Below are 20592 nucleotides of genomic sequence, written 5' to 3' on the forward strand. Positions count from 1 at the left end.
TAAAGCCCACTACTACCTCAAAGAAATTATCTTAATTAAGATGTTTTTCAACCCCTTTCATGACATTTACAATAAAAATTTGAAATATTTTTCTATCCAACTATGATCTGTTGGATGATTTAGAAATGTTTTGTTTAAAATATTAGCTAAAGATGCAAAAATATTATCAAGCATGAAAAAAGCACCTTTTATATCCAGTGTCACAAATTTGATACATATATTTTAACATGCTTTAACTGTATTATAAAGAATTAATTAGCAATAAATTTTGCACTCTTTTGATTAGAAATATCACTAACGATTAATTTAGTAGTAGATAAGTCACTGATTATTTTTTTGGGTAGGTGATTAGTCAACAATTATTGTTATAAGGTGCAATTTTTTATACCTGCTTTTACTTTGAAAATGGGAAGCTTCACTGACACTTTATTTTGAAGATCGTCTACTTCTCGTGACTAGCGCTGCGCATTCGGCTAATTTTTAGTCTATAAATATAAAATCCAATGTTATTCTGCATGAACATTACACCCATTCTCTTCGACGAAAGATGTCGAGGGCAATGAGGAAGACGCCAAGATGGCGGGATGCTCAGGTGCTAGGGCAAGTTTATATCTGTCTTCTTCTTCTATGGTTGAGGAAGGGAAGAGCTATACCGCCTCCAAAATGTGCTTTGCGATCAAAAAAATGACTTTCAGGCTGGTGGTCATCATAATAATTTAAAATGACAAGAAAAAAAACTGACATTTTTTTATAGACAAATAATTATTAAAAGCTGATAAATTGTGACTGTAAACAATTCGTTGACAATAAAAAATGTGGCTATTGTCTGTGAATAACAATAGATGAATTAATATTTGCGACACAGTTTTAGGGCCACCATAAATAAAGATAATTAAACTAACAGATGAGGATAAATTCATAAATTATATTTTTTTAAAAATCTAAATTTGATGTATAAATTGAGGAAAAAATCTGCAATTTACGAGAATAAAGTTGTCAATTTATACTTCTAAAAATTATATAATTTTACTGGGGAAAACTGTTTTTTAAAAAACAAAATGTTACATTTAGCCTTTAAAATGTTTCAAAAAAGACAATCGAATTTCATTTATGCTGCAGAAAACTGCTCAAGAATCTCACCTTAATTTTTTGTAAATTTACAAACTTATTTTAGAAAAATTCAAACTTTTCACTTTTCATTTTTTTTATTTTTGAAATTACACATTTACAATCTTGCAAAATTTTTATTCTTGTCAAATGTTGACTTTCTTGTTGTGATTTACTAAGTTTTTCTCATAATTTTACGATTTTATTCACATTTTATTTTTTTATGTCAGCACTAATAAACCTATCATATTTCTCACCATAAAGTCTGGATAATTAGCAAAACCTTTCCCGCCAAAAATGTGTTTTTGAGATTTCGTGAAAGCGGCCATTTTGAAATGAGTCCCTCTACAGCCCCTAGTGGAATTATGATGAACTACATGGTAGAAAACAGAAATCTTGGAAATGCATCTTTCCCATTTGATACCAATGGGTTCAATTTGCCATATGTATTTAAAAATATTAGGAGAATCCTTACTTTGGCGTGATCGATACGGACAGAAAGCTCTTTGGAAGCGAAGCCGCCGAAGATGAGGCTGTGCGGGGCACCGATCCGAGCACAGGCCAACATGGTGATCATGGCTTCTGGTACCATGGGCATGTAGATGACAACCAGGTCTCCTTGGCGGACCCCATTCCTGACGAGGACTCCAGCTAGCTTGGAGACCTGGAGGATGAAGCAGGAGAGCGATGCTGAATCCAGACCAGAACTCACACAAGCTTAAAAATGAGCCAAAACTCTTCATTTTACCAATCTGATCATCTTCAGATCTATTGTAAAAGTCTTCCAAAGTGTTTGCCAAAAATAAAAATAAAAAATCAGCTGTTTTCTAGGACATAGTTTCTGCAGAGCGGCAGAAGTTCAATAAAAAATTCACCTCTGAATTGTGGGGGGAATTGTTGGCCCTGTATAAGCCCGCCCCATTTCCCATCATCCATCTGTTTACACTCCCTCCCGCTAGCTTATAGCCCCTCACAACCCCAACCCTTCATTAGTGATAAAGAAAAACAATTTTAAACTTAATTTTCTTCATAAATATCCTCCATTATTAGACAAAATGCCACAATTTGATCAATATTTTGAAACTTTCTCATAAAACATGACTAGATGATATAATCTTAAAGAGGATACATTGAATTCTCCACAGCAGGGCGGTCCAGCCTCCTCAGATCTACCACCCTGCCTGTTTCCCAGCTCTTCTTCACAACCTCCAGGCTACTAATTAAACTGAGAGACGTTTGTGAGCACAAGCAGAGCAGTGTCACCATTATGTATTTCTGACATGCTTTCTGCTTCCTCGTCTACAGAAACGTTATTACACAGCTCCTCTATCAATAATAAAACAAACAGAATCCCTTCAACTTCCATCTCTGATAGCTTTGTCCCATATTTGATTGCACGCCGTTGTAAATGTGTAAACTGTGTGCAGGTGTGAGTTCTTATACCACGCTTGACTCTGATTGGATGTTGGTTGTGGATGCACACCTTGAAAAAAGAAGTTCCGGTCACACAGCCTGGAGTTTCTGCATCACTGCGCAGGCTTTTTTAAAGCAAACTTTTTTTAATCTTCTTGACAAAAACAAGCGGTAAGAGGTGAACTGTCTCTCTGATCTGATGCTTTATTTCGCTTTTATAACACTTTAATTTATGGTTGCAATTAATCTGGGTTATTTGGTTACCATTAAAATGCGCCACAGCACCTATCAAATAGTCCACTTTTTTGTGAAAAAGTCATCTAAACCAAAAAATAACAAGAATGAAGTTCTAAAAATTGATTGATTATGTATTTATTTTGTAAGTAATTCTAGTATAAGCAGGATAATGTCCTTTGAAGTGTGCATTATAAGAAGCCTAAAGCGGAGGACGGTTGCTTCCGCATTAATTTCTGATAATGCACATTTCAAAGGGCATTATCCCTTTCATAAATAACTGTAACTTTTTCTTTTTTTTGCTTTTGAGAAATGTTAAAAGGGAACATTTGGAAACAGAAAACTCAACTTTTTTCTTTTTTTTATATTTTCTTGTAACATCGTCTATTTCGGTACCCCAAGAAAAATAAATTCCGTCTTGTCGCGATAATGAGATAAAGAAGAATCTATTGAAGCGTCCCTCTCTCCCTCTCCCGCACTGAGATGACGAGACGTAATCTGTTTCAAGCCTGTTTATTTTTTAGTTATTTTAGGTGGTTGGCGAAGAGCTTACACCAACTCAAAAACAGCAAAAAAAGTTGCCATTTGTAGTCAACAACAGGTTGAATGACTGAACCCTAACAAAGGTCTCTGCGTGGTGCGTTCACTGAGCTCTGGACATTAGCGGAACCCAAACAGCCACCCCGCCCAGCTCAGTCCGCTACGGTACTTTAGTCATTTTTAGGGATGGGAATCAATTTTAAAAAAAAGGAAACTAATTAATCGCATACCTGGAGAAAAATTAATCGCGATTAATCGCAATTTCTTATTACATTATTTGGTATCCACTTATCTGCAAATAATCACAACATGAAATCACACAAAACACATTTAGAACATCTATTTTTAATTAGTGCAGTCAATCGAAAAAAAGAAAAAACTCAGATTAATCAAACTTTTATGTTGCGATTAATCACGATTAATCACAATGTTTTCCAAGGTAAATTTTTGTTTGAACAAAAACAGGCCAGAGAGAAAATGTTTTTTTCATTTTTATTGTCTTATATTTTTTAATTAATCAAGTGTTAACCCAGAAATGTAATTTGTGTTCAAAACACATCAAAAGTAAGATAAGCAGAACTCTACAGACTTCTATGTCTGCAGTTTTACTCCAAGAAAGTAGAATCTCAGCGACGGGTTGGCTGGAACGTGGATGAAATAGTCCACTTTTAGTGAAAAATCGATCTAAGTTAAAAAAGTAACAAGATTAAAGTACTAAAACTGATTAAATATTTACTTATTTTATAGATAACAATGGTATAAGTGAGAAAATACCTGACGAAGTGTCGCACGCTATGGAAGCCTGAACCTCCGCTCTGTGTGGTGCGATTAATTTGCATTAATGAATATTAACGCATTAACTCATTTTTAATTAATCGCGTACATTATTGCGTTAACTTTCACAGCCCTAGTCATTTTTCAACAAAGCAGAAAATGATGAATACCAAAAAACTGATCAAATTATAGTTGATCAATTTAATCGAGGAAATTGTGTTGATGTTGGGTTATAAACGACGTTCAAATTAGTCATTTGAGGAGGAGGTTGGCGCGGCTGCATCTGCGCAGGCGGCTGCAGTTCAGCTGCAGACGAGGGGATCAGGCCGTCGACATGGTTACAGAATTATGCATGAGAGGTGCAGGTGGGAAGGACTGCATGGTACTTTGGATTTGGGGTTTTTTTTTATAACAAAAAAAACAAATTTTCTCATGATAATGAGATAATGTGATTATTACGAGAAAAAAAAGGTAGGGAAGGCCATTTTTGGCTTCCGTAGAAAATAAACCTTTTGCTGGGAATTTTTTATTCTTATTTATCTATTCTGCAAATTTTTTTTCATCGTTCTCTTCTTTTAAAGTAGCTTTCTGTCATATTTGACTCGTTCCATCCGTCTAAGTGTCCCAGTGACGTCCCAGTGACTCCAGTGTTTTACCTCGGCTTGGAGTTCCCTAAAAGTGATGATCTTTTTAGTTCCAGTCACCGGGCTGTCGTGGATGATGGCGGGCTGTTCTCCACGGCCGCTTTCTACATGCCGATCCACAGCATTGTAGCACATGTTCAGCTTTCCTCCCACAAACCTGACACAGGAAACACACACACGGTTTTATTTGAACAGGCAGCAGACAAACCTACAGTTCTACTACTTATAGGGGTGTGTAGTGGCAAGAGTAAAGCGACACGATACGTATCACGATATATCACTTTTTTTTTTAAGATTGTGGCTTAAAAGATCTATCTGAATATCAATACACATTTCAAATATCAAATAAATTGAAAAATATCTATTTTTAATTATCAGAACATTACTGTATTTTCCGGAGTATAATTCCCTGTTTTTGTCGTGGTTTAACCATAGTTAGAAGCGACTTTTTATTTTTATTTTTTTTTTTACATAAATAGGCTCATATATTCATGATTTTTCCATTAGCAACCGGTTGCCCTTTAGCGGTTGTTTCCACTAACAACCACTAGGGGGCGGTGTATTCTCCTCTGACAGTGCCAGAAGAAGAGGTGCTGTAAAAAACAAACATGTATTAGAATCTGATTGTTTTCCTCTCAAATTTTGCCTTTTTCTGATTTTTTTCTAATTTTTCATAGTTCTAATTTATTATTGTTTTTATTTTTTGCCATGTCAAATATAAAAGTGCAACTTATACTCCAGGGTGACTTATAAATATATGGTTTTCTTTTTCTTGATTAGACTTTTTTTGCTACTATGACTTATAATCCAGAAAATACAGTGAGCACCATGACTGAATCTCACATAAAACTTGCTTTTAACCAAATAAATAATAAATTTCTTGTGGTAATTTCAGAAGGTTTTTTTTTAATATATTTTTTTTTTGTTATGTAACAACAACCGTGAGGCTCAACATGTTCACATCTATCATTAGATGGTTCTCGCGAGAACTTCTAAATTTCATGAATAAAAAAAAAAAACTTTTTTGTTATTTTTGATATTTTTTAATTTTATTTATTTTTCATTTAATTATATATTTTTTATTTTTAGAGAAAATATTGTTTACAACAAAAAAATGGTTTAGGATTTATATGATCACAGCTGGTATCAGTGTGATTACATCCATCTTTCCTATACAAACATCAGAAAGGAATTCTCAAAGTTTCTGATTTTGTCTGGTAAAAAATAAACAACAATATCTGCTATTTTTGTGACAGATGTAGAAAGCAAAAAAAGTGCTTAAACTATCAGAAAAAACAGTAAAACAAGGAAGTAGGAGTATAATGGTATGGGACAGCATTGAAGCTGCAAGAATCCTCAACAACAGGAATTATTGATTTTTACTGATGACAGGAATTCAGCTCTAAATATTAATTATTATACTTACTGGTTATTGTGTCAATATTTATAGTTAGTCATTTTTTCTAAATCACCTTGTTAACCCTTTAACACCAGAGCTTACTGTAATTGTTTAGTTAAGGTGATCAACATAATTCCAGTAGATTCTGAAGGAGAAAAGCGGCGTGTACGTTAAAGATTTTGTGTTTTAGCGTTTAACATCTCAAGTGTCAAAGAGTTCAAATGTGTATATAAGCAAATAACTGAGTTAGAATCAAAAAATTCCAAGTTAGGAGCTGAAATGGTCAAAGGTTGATCTATTTAATGCATAAGAAACTGGAGAAAATGTTGGTTTTTTTTTTAGCATTTCTTTAATGAATTATAGATTAGCTTAATTTAGCTGATTAGCTAAATTCCATCTCTGTGGACCACAGAGCAAAAGCTTTTAGCTTTTAATCTCCTGCTGGGAGCTGCAGGACAAATACAGGAAATAGAGTTGGGCTGTACTGAGCATTATCGATCCGATACCGATCCGATACAGGTCAATAGTTCTGGGCGAGATGGGAAAAATTGTATATCAGGATATACATTATTTTATATCACAATAACAATATAAATCAACATGATTTTTAGTTGTTGTCTGGTAAAAAATGTCATTACTTACTTTTCTGACTTTAAGTAACATTTAACTGAATTGTCACAAATGAGAAACATTTTATAAATTGCAAAACAGTTTCAAGTTAAAACACATTTTTGCACAAAAGTACAGCAATAAAAATAAAAAAGATAGAAACAATAGAAGAGAAATGGCACAATAGACACTTTCCTATCGCCCACATGATACGAACCGTCATATCGCCAAGTACTACCGATCAAATATCGATACCAATCTCAATATTTTTCTTAAAAGCGGCGAATGTGACATGAACCTCAAAATCTCAATTGTTTTTAATCACAGTGAATGTTTTTTTCCTTTTTTGTTTTTTTTTTTGAATTTTTCCTTTTTAATTACTAGATAAACATAAAATAGAATTAGGGCAATAATTTCAATTAAATGAAAAATAGTGTATTAAAATATGGTTTTGTTTTCGATTAGAATCATGATTATTGTATTACTAAACAACAACAAAAAATAAAAACACAAAATTCAGAAAAAACCTTAAGTTAGTGTTCCCAATAATCAAGTAACACTTAAGAAAAACCTTTCAGTTTGCTCATATTAAGCCTGATATGATGTAATAAAGCAATAAATAATAAATACAACACGTTTGACATAAAACAAATCACTTTCATACTGTATCGGTTCACTTTTAAACCAAGAACTGTGGTTTTCGTCTTTCTGTCAATTCTGTACCCCTAGAACATGTGTCAAAGTCAAGGCCCGAGGGCCGGATCCGGCCCTCTGAGTAATTAATTATATTCGGCCCTCCAGATCATTTTATATTATTGTTATTGACAGACCTACATTATCTTATGCTGGTAACACATTGAAGCAATGCTACAATATGAGAGATCAGTTATAATATTTTATGGCTTTCTTATTACAACACAGCGATTTACATCACAGGGATGTCATCATCCTCACTCTCATGGTGAAAGAAATAAACATAAGCGGATACAATAATTAAGGACAAAACTGAGGAAAACAGCCAGGAAACAAAACAAGAAACAGAATTATTCAATTTGGTTTTGCTAAAAAGAACAAATTTTATTTTAATATTCAGGCTTTGATTATTTTGTTCGACAGCCTTTTCACAGGATATATTTTATGAAGATCAAAATCTTTTGGGATATTTATATTTATAAGTGTAGTTTTTCATATAAAATGGCGTAAAAGCAAAACTTTTTTACTGTTTTTTTTTTAGCTTATTTCTAAAATGTTTAAATGTGATAAAATTTATATTGGAGAGTAAAATATTGAAAACTAAGGTTTAAGTTGATTCATTTTCATTTTTGGGGTGAAAAAATGTATTAAATATACATGTCTAGCAGAAATTCCAGGAAAAATCTCAGAAAAAGGAAAAAAAACAGGTTGAACAACAACTAAAAACATATTTGATTTGACTTTAGATAAGAAAATATTATGTATTGAAAGTTAAAGTGAGGGAAAATGTTAGATGTCTGCTTAAAAACATTAAAATCCTGTTTTGTTTTGTTTTTTCACAAGAACAGGATCTTCAGGATGCTTGGAAAACCTTTCTGCAGTTTGAAAACTCGCATTAAAAAAATTAATGGATTTGAACATTTTGTTTGATTACAATTTAGTTTTTTTTTCTCTTTTTCTGGCCCGCGGGTGTTTCCCATGAGCGTCACTGGAGCAGAGAACCTACCAGTTTGGGAACACCGGGTCCTCAACGTGCAACGTTTTAGTCCACGGTTGGAACCAGTCTATCTCCAGCCCCCTCTCCCCCCAGAACACTTCGGGCTGGTCTCTGGCTGCTGCGAACGCTCGGCTGTATGCGCAGTCGGACGCGTAAAACCTGCAGCTCTGCGCTGCCGCGCGCTCGTGCGCGCTCGCTGTTGCAGTTCCGCAGCGGGACCACCTCCCGAGGACCCTCTGCAGGCGCACCAGCTGCTTTATTCGGAGCTGCATCGCGGCTGTGTTTATCCGGGAAAAGTAACTTCCTTCTGCAAAGACAGAAGTTTCCCCGCGCGGCTGAAGGCGGCGTCACCTGAGGCCCCTTAAAGGGGCAGAAAAACTCTCACTGCCTCCTGCAGGAATGTGGACTGTGGACCGGGAAGAAGTCTGCAGCAGGAGTTGATGTGGTCAGAGGAAATGACCCGGTGTCTGTGGGTCATGAAGGGGGCATGGATGCACGAGTCATGAGTGGGTCTGAGAAACTTGCAGAAATCATGAATAAACGCGAATCTACTAGATAAACAAAAACAAAAAGATCTGATCCCCATTTTAAAACTAGATAAATATAATGCTTGTGTGACTGCTGTAAGCGGAATGTGGTCGCTAAACATGCTAGTGCTAAAAGCTGAAAATGAAGTTAATAGCTGAAGTGGCTTTAGCTAACAGCTAGCTAAAATATTAGTGAAATGTCAAATTAGCTTAAAGAACTGCAAATAATTCTAAATTAGCCAAAACATGTATCTGAAAAATTAGCTAATTGGTAAATTAGTATGGTAAAAATGTTAAATAAATGAGCATAAGGCTAAAATATTAGCTAAACTTCAAACTAGCCTAAAAACTGAAAAAGCCTAAATTAGTCAAAACAGCTAGCATGTAGCAGAAATATAAGCTAAACTCCAAATTAGCCTAGAAAAATGAAAAAAAATCCTTAATTAGTAAAAAAAAAAGCTAGCATGTAACTGAAATATAAGCTAACTGCCAAAATGGACTAAAAGAAACTGAAAAAAAGCCTAAATTAGCCAAAATGCCTAGCATAAAGGTAAAATATTAGCTAAACTCCAAATTAGCCTAAAAACTGAAAAAAGTCTAAATTAGCAACAAAAAAGCTAGAATGTAACTGAAATATAAGCTAGATGCCAAAATGGACTAAAATAAACTGAAAAAAGCCTAAATTAGCCAAATAGCTTGCCTGTGGCTAACATATTAGCTAAACTCCAAAATAGCCTAGAAATCCTTTATAAATGTCAAAACAGTCAAAAAAGCTAGTCTAAAAAGAATTGAATATTTTAATTGCTGAATGAGCTAAAAAGCTGAAGAGTTATGCACGCCCAAAAAACGCACGAAAGAAAACAAAAATAATAAAGAATTAAGGAAAAAGTGAATCACTATAGTGTGAATGCTTTACAGCATTCACACAATTAAACCAATAAATAGTCTACCCTCTCCCATCATAGTTCAAACTGGAGAAGGGTGGAATAAAAAGTAGTGTGTGTGTGTGATCCGGCCCGCGGGCCGTAGTTTGGGGACCCCTGGTCTAGGGTATGGGGGAGGCCTTGATGTGTCGGAGAACCAGTCTTTCCAGGCGTTCTTCAATGATGGGGGTCAGTGCTACTGGTCAATAGTCATTGAGTTGGGCTGTTCAAGGCTTTTTGGTTATCTGGATGACGGTTGACGTCTTCAGGCAGAGTGGGATGCTGGCTTGTGTTAGAGACAAGTTGAAGATATAAAGATCTGAGCTTGTTGGGGAGCACAGACCTTCAGTAATTTCCTTGGTACACCATCCGGGCCAGTGGCCTATAGGGTTCGCTGACTGTAGAACACACTCAATGTCCTTTAGTCCAAGGGTGAGTGGAGCAGCCCTGACGTTTTTTAGCTGTTCAGTTCCTCTGCAAGCCCTGAGTCTGGACGGGACACGTTTAAGGTCCAGGGCATTTCTTTAATGTTAAAATACTTCAGTGACCACATTGTCCTTTTTTTGTATTCCAACAAAGACACATAAAAAATGACGTCCAAGTGGGAACCAGGCCTTGACTTTGACACATTTTATTTACATGGTAATTAACTATTCTGTTTTAGATTTGAACTTTTAAAGACATATTTGTTTGTTTATGAAGACTTTTTCTTGTTAAAGGAATGGAAAGCATACGGACTTGTTAACTCCAAAGCCAATAACGTCACGTCAGTTCGTTTCAGGTCAACGATTATCGGTGATTCCAGTGCATGCCTGTGAACGGCCTTTACACTGAAAGTACCACAGGAAATTGCCTGTGCAGTGGACTGACAAAAATCAGATTTTATATCACCCGGTGACGCAACAAGAGTCTGAATATAAACTATTACACAATACATAAACCTGCTCTCTCTGTACATTTGGTCTGGAGGGAAATTGATTTTTCTCTCAGCTTTGTGTGTAACTTTTATTGATCTGTATCAAACAAAACTGTTATTTATCTTTGGAAAATGCTCTTCCCAGGTCTAAAAGTCTTTACCAGATCAGTGGAATTTGAAATTGTTGAAGAAAATAGTTGGGTTGGGATGGTGATTTTAGGGCCAACAGAAACATTGCTGTTGTTGATAGAGAAACGTGGTGTGCCTCAAGGTTTAATATTAGGCCCATTTCTGTTTCATTTGTAGTTGCCTTCTTCAGGATTATTCATTTTTTATTTTTTGGATATATTCTTTACTTGATGATGGCTTCATGTTCTATCTATGTGTTATTGAAATTATAAACTACTCAAATGAGCAAAGCTGCTTTCAAAGTCCATAAAGGCTATGAAAATTTGGATGTCTCTCATGTTTATTAATTTATTTGTTCCTTATAACTTATAAACCGAAGATGTATTTTTAGGACAAAGTAACATTTGGATAGAATTTTCAGTGGGCTTTTATTTTTATACACATTTTTTAACACCATAGTGACAAAACTGGGAGTAAAAGTGGAAAAAATGAAACACGATAGACAGGTCACACTTGATAAGTGTAATGAAAATGGATTAATATTTTTTTATGTCGCAATATTTATATATTTTTTCAAATCCGACAATAACAAAATTTCTCAGAAATTGCAATTGCAATCAACATAAATAAATCAATGTGCCAAAATTTGACTCCTGTGAGTTCTCTAAAGTTAAATGATTACGTCTCTCACCGTCTCTCCGGTCTGCTTAAATCTGCTCAGGTATTTTGAGGTCAACAGAACAGAATCTGCTTGTGGTTCAAAAGCTTAAGAGGAACATTTGATATAATCACTATTTTTGTTTCCTTCTAGACCAAGGGTGTCAAACTCAAATCACACAGGGGTCGAAATCCAAAACACATCTTCGGCCACGGACCGAACAGGAAAAAACATTTATTGAACACTTTAAAACTAAATTTTTAAGACTTTAAAAAAATAATGATTTAACATAATTATGAACTAGATATATAGCATTACCTGCGATAATGCTAGTGTGAATGATGTAAGCTGAATTTGGCAGATGAAGATGCTGAAATTGATAGTTAAAATCACTGAAGCTGATAGCTGGAAATGCTGAAGCTGATTGCCAGCTAACATTAGCTAAATGCCACATTAGCCTAAAAAACTAAAACAAAAAAAAACAGTTAGCCATAACAGCTAGCATGTAGCTGAAATATTAACTAAACTCCAAAAACAGCGTAAAAAATGGTTAAAAAAAAGAAACAAATTAGCCAAAAAAGCTAACGTGTGGCTGAAATATTAGCTAAACTTCAATAACAGCCTAAAAAATGAAAAAAGAAACAAATTAGCCAAAAAAGCTATCATGTAGCTGAAATTTTGGCTAAATCCAAAATAGCCAAAAAACGGAAATAAGCCTAAATTAGCCAAAACAGCTGGCATGTAACTGAAATTTTAGCTAAACTCCAAAATAGCTTAAAAAAATCTTAGTCCAAAAAGCTATCAGAATGACAACCTTTAAAACTTTAAAACTGTAACTTTATAACATATTTATGAATAATAAAAAGGCAGGAATATTATTCCAGAATAAATCAACTCGAACCTTAAAAAACTTTCAATATTTAACTCTCCATAAAAATATATTTGGTAAAAAATTAAGGTTAAAAATAAGGTAACATCGAGTCATTAATAACAATAAAATAAAATGATCTGGAGGGCCGGATCCGGCCCCCGGGCCTTGACTTTTCTAGACTGAATCATTTCAAAATAATGAAAGTGAATTCATGAGTTTTCTTGAACCAACCTTTTTAATCCAGTTTGGCATGATTTGTTTTATGTTCTGTTTTTAATACCTTTTGGTCCTTTATTGTAGCATGTATTACACTTCTGCCAACCCTTTTTATTGGTGCTTCGAGAATCAATAAGAATTTCAGGGTAAAACTTTGATCACTCTCCATTTTCTGGCATCCTGTGTTGTTGTTGTGCAGTCCACATTACTCCTAGTGTCGACGGCATTCAAGCTGCTGGTAAATACCCATAATCCAGCTGGCTGACCCCATCTCGACACGACCCTTTCAAAGCAGCTGAGCAACTCGTCCATCCGATAGCCTACATCATCTGCTTCTAGCATTCCTCTGGAAACATCGGGAGCTCTCCAGGGAGAAGGTTGCTGTGCAACACCCTGATTATTCTTCATTTGTGAAAATCATCATTCTGTCAATAATGCAATTGCATTTATTTGTTCTTTTTTTAAGTTCTTGTCCTCTAAATTTCAGCAAAGCACAATCTATTAGGACGTTTATCAAAACCTTGGCAGGGAAACAAAACCTGCTGTCATTTTTTTCTTCCTTAAGGACTCACCTTCATCATTTTTTTCCCCTTAAATTGTGCCATAATTTCTTTTTTTTTCCCCCACCCAGCAGTGCCAACACCATTGGCAGGGCATGCATCAATCTTATGCTCCCTGGCAGCGGACGTGCACGGAGCACCAACGACGGTGGCAGCAGCTTGAACGGGCTAATCAGACCTAAACTGAGTCCAGAGCGGCTCGTAACAGCTGCTCCGTCTTGGCCTCTCCATTTCACGTCGAGAGTCTGAAGATTATGAGACAGAAATCACCCGTCCTCACTTCAGAAACAGTTAGAGGTAATTTCCCAAGTTTACGCTGCAAATGATTCATCCTGAAGCTGCGACGACGTCAAAATATGGATTTATAATCCAATGAGTGCAAAGATAATGACTCCCGTTTTACATCTTTGACTGAGTTTGCCTGTGCAGCTGTTTGGAGAGAGGTTTTAAATGAGTCCAGTTAATGTCATTAATCCCAGTGATCACCAACCTATTCAGGCCACGGACCAATTTAACGTTAAACAAAAGCTTCCAGTTTCCCAGAACTTGAGGGAAAATCTTTATCTACTGTAAAATATCTGCAGGTGCTTTAAACTTTATTTGTACACTAAATTTCATATAGAAACCAATAAAATGTGAGGTGGATTTTCTTTACCTTTGGAGCACTAAAACACAAATTATTTATGAAATATTAGTTATTTTTGTGAACTCTTCATACCTGAAAGTAAAACGACTTGTTCTCTGAGGCCCCGCCTTCCACCCTTTGAGAGTACCGCCCATTTCATGACATCATCCTAGAGCCGTCTTCATCAGCATGTCAACCATGAAAAAAAACCTTTTTTTTTTAATTGATGTACATACAGTGCAGTACGGGTGTTTATTCCTAAAATTTGGAACAAACAGAACGGTGATGGCTAATGGGTACGTTCAGGTTTCGTGAAATTTGATCAAAAAAATGTAGACAACAACAGATCAAGATTTCAGGATTTATTGAAATGAAGAGAACATTGTTCTGATTTGCACTGGCTGTGAATGTTTCCTTTTTCTTTGAAGCATCATTAATCTCTGTATCAAAAATCATTTTCACGCGCACCTCTGTGTCCTTGCTCAATAATAGACGTTAAAACCATTTCTCCCAATTTTTCGCTCGCTTTTTCCACCAGGAAATAGTCTGCTCGCTTTCTCCACCAGGAAATAGTCCTCTCCCTTCCTTCAGAATGAAATAGTTTTCTCTCTTCCTCTAACAGGAAATAGTCTGCTCCCTTTCCTCTACCAGAACATAGTCTTCTCCCTTCCTCCACAATGAAATAGTCTTCTAAATTCCAACAACAGGAAATAGTCTGCTCCCTTCTTCCACCAGGAGATAATCTTTTCCCTTCTTCCACCAGGAAATAGTCTGCTCCCTTCCTCCACCAGGAAATAATCTTTTCCCTTCTTCCACCAGGAAATAGTCTTCTCCCTTTTTCCAGCCGTCTTCCCAATATCTGCTTGCGTTATTCTTGGCTACACTCAGGATCCGTCCCAAGATGTCGTGCACATTCCTCACCAGAAGTTTCTTCATGAAGATCGAACGCTAAACCAAATGACCATCGCTAAACGGGCTCACAACACAGACAGTCGGTCTGCACGACTGTACACGAGCCGGGGGGTGGGGAGCGCGCGAAGCTAGCTGATCACTGCTAGCTCTATCTGCAAGCTTTGCAGATGTTTTGTTAGACTGGGGGTGGAGCGAGTTCTTCCTGGAGGGGGCGGTTCTAACCTTGTGATGTCAGCATGTGAGGACCCGCTCGTTTTCATGGGTATGGGAGGGGCTGGTAATACACTTAAAAGCAGAATTTGGTCCATAGCCATGAGGCTGGGAACCACTGATTCATAGTGTTAAATATGTGCCATTCAAAATATTCATTAGACTTCAATTAATGAGGGGATTTATGAGAGCAGTGTGTAGAAAAGAAGCAAAGGACTTATTAAGAAGGGATTACATCAGAGACATTTAGCTATTTTTAGAGTGAAGTCTGCAACTGAAGAACCCAAAATGAAGCTGCAGTGACACCGTTCTGCTTGAAATCACTTTCTAAATCAAATTAGACAAAAGAAACTGGAGCTATCTATTAAAGAAAGGAATCTGCTAAACTCACTGCAGAGAAGAAGTCTGAGGTCGGATGAAGAGGTGACCTGCTTTTGTATGATACAATTGTAGAATTGAGTCCAATCATCTTAACTTGTTTTTTTTTGTTTATGATGTATAATAAAAAAAGAAAAAAACTTCACCTCATAGCGGCACAAACGCACAAGGTGTGATTCAAAAACACAAACAATAGAGATTTAGCTCATTGTTTTGGTACAGAGCATCAAATGTTCAAAAGATTTGAACATTTCATGCTTTCAGTTGAAGGGGTGTGGCCTTCTAACACGCTCACTACTGATTGGAGAGAGTGGTTGCCATAGAAATGTAGATCAACACGGACCAAAATTACAACTTAAGTTACTTAATTTGTTTGGAACCAGAGATAAGTCACTTTCTCTTTTTTTCCACTTTCTATGGGTGACATCTCACTCACTCTGTCCAGTTCTCTATATACAGTCAATGACTCAGACCGATACGGACCAATCACGGCTGACTGAGTACGTCTGGTTCCAACATATAGCCGGGAAATGACAATTTAATTGACTTCAATTGTTTGGACAGGAAGTAAGTCACTTTTCATAGAGGAGTTTTACTCCCTCTGTCCAGTTCTCTATATACAGACAATGACTCAGACCAACACGGACCAATCACAGCTGACTGAGTACTTCTGGTTTCAGCATATAGAGGAAAAATTTTGACTAAATTGACCTAATTTAATTGGAACAGGAAGTAAGTCACTTTCTATGGGTGGCATCTCACTCACTCTGTCCAGTTCTCTATATACAGTCAATAACTCAGACAGACGTGGACCAATCACGCCTGAACGAGTGAAGCTGGTTCCAACAAATAGCAGAAAATCACAACTAAATTGATTTCAAATGGTTGGAACTTGAAGCAAGCCATTTTCTATGAGTGAGGTCTCATTTGCTCTGTCCAGTACTCTGTGTACAGTCATTTACTCAGACCGAGACAGATCAATCACGGCTAACCGAGTAAGTTTGGTTTCAAGATATAGCGTAAGCATGACGACTGAATTGACTTAATTTGATTGGAACCAGAAGTAAGCCACTGTCTATGAGTGACGTCTCCCTTGTTCTGTCCAGCTCTTTTATGCAGTCAATGACGCAGACCAACATGGACCAGTCAAGTCTGACTGAGTATGTCTGGTTCCAACATATGGCGGAAACATGATGACTGAATGGACTTGATTTAAATGGAACTGGAAGTACGTCACTTTCTATTCTGTGACTTCCAACTCATTCTGCTCAGTTCTCTATATACAGTCCATTATTCAGACCGACAGATCAATCACGGATGACTGAGTACGTCTGGTTCCAACATACAGCGGAAACGATTAAATTGACTTAATTTGGTTGGAACCAGAAGTAAATCTCTTTCTATGGGTGATGTCTTGTTCCCTATGTCTAGTTCTCTATATACAGTCAATGAATTAGACCGACACAGATGACTGAGTACATCTGGTTCCAACATATAGTGCAAACATAACGACTGAATTGACTTAATTTAGTTGGAACCAGAAGTAAGTCTCTTTCTATGAGTGATGTCTCATTCCCTATGTCTAGTTCTCTATATACAGTCAATGAATTAGACCGACACAGATGACTGAGTACGTCTGGTTCCAACATATAGAGCAAACATAACGACAGAATTGACTTAATTTGGTTGAGACCGGAAGTAAGTCACTTTCTATGGGTGATGTCTCACTGTCCAGCTCTCTATATACAGTCAATGACCGACTCAGACCAATCAGTTTACAGACAAAGTCTGGCTCCAACATGGGGGTATTTGAATCGTGAAAAAACTGACTACTGAAGCGACTTTAGCTTGAGCTGGAAGTGAACCATTTTCTAAGGGTGACTTCTCACTCGCTCTGTCCAGGCCTCTATATACAATCAATGACTCAGACCAACTTGAACCAATCAGTTTACTGACATATTTGGACTCCAATCTGGTGCTATTTGAATTGAAAAAAAGACTTTGCTTGGAGCTGGAAATAAGCCATTTTCTACAGGTGATATCACATTCACTTGGTCCAGTTCTCATATACAGTCAACGTGAAAAACATTTCTTTCCTAACTAAAGATGTCATATTCACATCAGGTTTGAGTTGTAATCCCAGCAGCGTCCTGTTTCTTGATTATGTTGTGTAGATGTGCAGTCAAGCTTCAGTCTCACAGATCCACTCATCACATCACAGTCGTCCTTTCTCTGATTGTTACTCTAGGTTTGTACATCAATCATTTTTTGATTTGCTCTACGACTTGTTTCAAAAATGTGGAATTTCCACATTAACCTGACTCTGACTTTTCCAACATGTTGATCTTCTGTCAAATCAACGGAGCGTTTGCTTTAACAGTTCAAGCTGTTGCTTATCTAGGCTGTTATTGAGTGAGATTTTGAGCATTTTTGCTTGTTTTCTTCAAAGGATTTTAGTCTATAAATAGATTTAACACTCCTCAATTATGTACACTTTAATCTCTGCGTGTGTCCTCTCTGTGTCTTCTGGAATCTTCTACAATGAGAGGCAGGAAGACCTTTCAGAGAGAATTTCTTTGCGGCTAAAGGCTTTTAAATCCTACAGTATAATCCCACCTCTTAAAAAAAACTGTATTAAAGCCTGCATGGAGGGCGGCCTGTAATCTCACTGTGCCCTCTTTCTGCGTGCTCTGTAAGCCCTCATCCTCTGCGTCCGACCCTCCAGCGGACCACAGTTTACATCTGCAAACAGCTGGATGGGACGGTCACTGTCACATATGGACGCTGTTTATATATGGTTTGGTTGCAGCGTACAGTAAAAGCATGATGTTCGAGCAGCTGGGAAAGTGAAGGGAGGATTGGTTTTTGCCTCCCACATTCCTGACAGATAAAAATAAGCTCATGTTTTGGTTTGCAAGTTCAGTTGAAAGTCGTTTCTAAGAACAGCTGTGAAGATGACGGAATGGCCCAACGCTTCTATTCTGCTTGAGCACAACTCCCGTCAACTGTGGGGACGGGCCTTGTCTGAAATGTGCCGCGGCAGCACTCGCCATTAGGCAGCAGAGCTACAGTAACCGAGCAGAGGTTAGACTTCATTTTGAAATCGCACATTAATCCTTAAGCTCTCCGACTCCAGTTCGCTGGCGCCGTTCCGTCCTTATCGAGCTGCACGCGGCGCATGCAGCCAACAGAGGAGATAAGAGGCTGCATGGCTCAGCAGTTCACCGTTTGCCTTAATGGCAAACATGCATGCAATCACCGGATCTCTAAAGTGCAGCTGGATTGTGTAGCATAGAGAGGATGCAGCCTAAAACCACGCGTGTCATAGCACACACTCACCCTGGTTCTCTAAAGTTTGAGCACTGCTGCACATTTTAATTCTCCTAATATTACCGTGACGGAATCTGATTATTCTAAAGTACTTCTTTGAATTTAGATTGTAGTGATTTTCTTTAAGCTTGTTTGAATCAGTCAAGAGGAAAATGTGTTTTTACAGACTTTTGAGGTGTTTAGAAATTCTAAGATTATTTCTGACTTTGTTCACATTCATGCAAGAATCAGGGGATTTGTTTTAATTTAAAAACCTAATATAAAATCTGATAAAGAAAATGGATAAGGGCATACTGTATAAAAGAGTTTGAATGACTAAAAGTTCAATTAGAGATACCAACATTTTACCAAGACATAATTAGTTTTCTTTTAAAACAATTGCTCCAAGTGGTAAATTTGAAATAAATTTTTGAATCTTGCATCACTCTTGTCTCTTTAAATAAGTGCTTTGTTTTTTTTAGCAATGGTTTTCCAAAACTTTTCCAAAATCTATCACTGAGTTTCCAAAACGCATTTCAGTCAGACTTTTGTAGTCGGTGCCGCTAAATCAAACCAAATTGATACTTGTGCGATTAATTAATCATGACCTGTAATTATAAAATTGAATCCATTTTTAATACAACCAACCTTTTTTGCTGATCACTGCTAGCTCTGTGGAGAAATTGGGTGTTTGTGTTAGACTGGGGGCGGAGCTGGCAGAGCAGACTCTTCCTGAAAGGGGCGGTCTCACTCTGTGACATCAGCACGTGAGAACCCGCTCGTTTTCGTGGGTATGGGTACGTGTATTTGCTGAAAGCGCAGATTTTTATAGGATTACTGAGAAATGTGTGAGGGATGGACAGTATAATGCACTTAAAACCTCAAAAAGTTGTTTTTTTATAGCGTGGCCCCTTCACAGATGCATTGAGTGATGATGCACTTTTGCTTATATGGACATCTTGAGGATAAAGGAAAGTTCATGAGATCAAGGATGTTTTTAGTGTTTTGGTTTTATATATAATCCTCAATGAGCAATGTTTGATGTGAAATTTGTGTTTTTAAGTACTCTACTTAAGTTTTAAATAAAAATGTATGATGTAAAAAATAAAAAATAAAACATTTATAGCTTTAATGTAGCTATTTTGCCCTATTTTTTTATTTTCCACTGATCTGAAAAATGATCCAAATCATGACTATAAAACTGGGATACGATCCAAACTGTGAGTTTAGTTATCTAACAGCCGTTTTTTTATTTTTTATTTTTATTTATGTATTTATTTTTTTGGTCCACTCCTGATTCACAGCAATTTGCTTAAATAAATCCTCAGTAATGTAAATGTAATCTTAACTGTATTTATATATGTCCTCCATTATCAGAAACATGCTAAAACTACATGCTAAAAAAAGATAAACAATTGTCACTGGAGTGGGTCTTTAAGAAGGGCCCTACCATGAAAATCCTACTTTTTTAGGTTTTAATTGCATTTTACTTTTCATTCCTCACTAAAAAGAACCCCAAAAAATTAATGCATTTAAGAGTAATCCTCTAAAAACCTGCGCTGTCTGCTGTAGCCCCTCCCATACCCACGAAAACGAGCGGTTGGAAACGTGCTGACGTCAGCATGATGTGAACCGCCCACTCCAGGAAGAGTCTGCTCTGCCAGCTCCGCCCCCAGTCTAATACCAACACTCAATTTCTCCACTGACCTAGTGATGATCAACAAAAAAAACTTTTATTTTAGATCCAGAATACCAAATATCTCCCAGTTGTGTCCTGTCTTCAATAAATTCCAGCTCAAACAGGTGTTCGTTGCTTTACTTTCATGGGAGAAATGCAGATACACTGCTTTCTCTGGGATGACTTCATGAAACGGGGGAGGCGGAGCCTCAGGAATCTGGTCGTTTTACTTCCGGGTAGGAAAAAAAACACAAAAAAATAACTACTTTT

At 36.7% G+C, this 20592-nt stretch overlaps 1 protein-coding gene across 4 annotated transcripts in view; it reads right to left on the minus strand.

Moving 5' to 3' along the window:
- The window catches only part of acss3 (acyl-CoA synthetase short chain family member 3), a 118034-nt gene that overhangs the window by 50095 nt on the left and 47347 nt on the right, over nt 1-20592 (minus strand). For 3 of the 4 annotated variants that reach the window (XM_024288227.2, XM_024288235.2, XM_024288218.2), the window contains 2 exons: nt 4725-4869; nt 1583-1771 (listed from right to left, as the gene is read on the minus strand). In XM_024288227.2, the coding sequence (XP_024143995.1) occupies nt 1583-1771; nt 4725-4847 (312 nt within the window). In that variant the 5' untranslated portion in view covers nt 4848-4869. Of the gene's footprint in view, nt 1-1582; nt 1772-4724; nt 4870-8419; nt 8843-20592 lie in introns of those variants that run through there. The other variant, XM_024288210.2, reaches the window with a different exon arrangement.

Source organism: Oryzias melastigma, linkage group LG23 (genome assembly GCF_002922805.2).
Source record: "Oryzias melastigma strain HK-1 linkage group LG23, ASM292280v2, whole genome shotgun sequence".
NCBI classification, from domain to species: domain Eukaryota; kingdom Metazoa; phylum Chordata; class Actinopteri; order Beloniformes; family Adrianichthyidae; genus Oryzias; species Oryzias melastigma.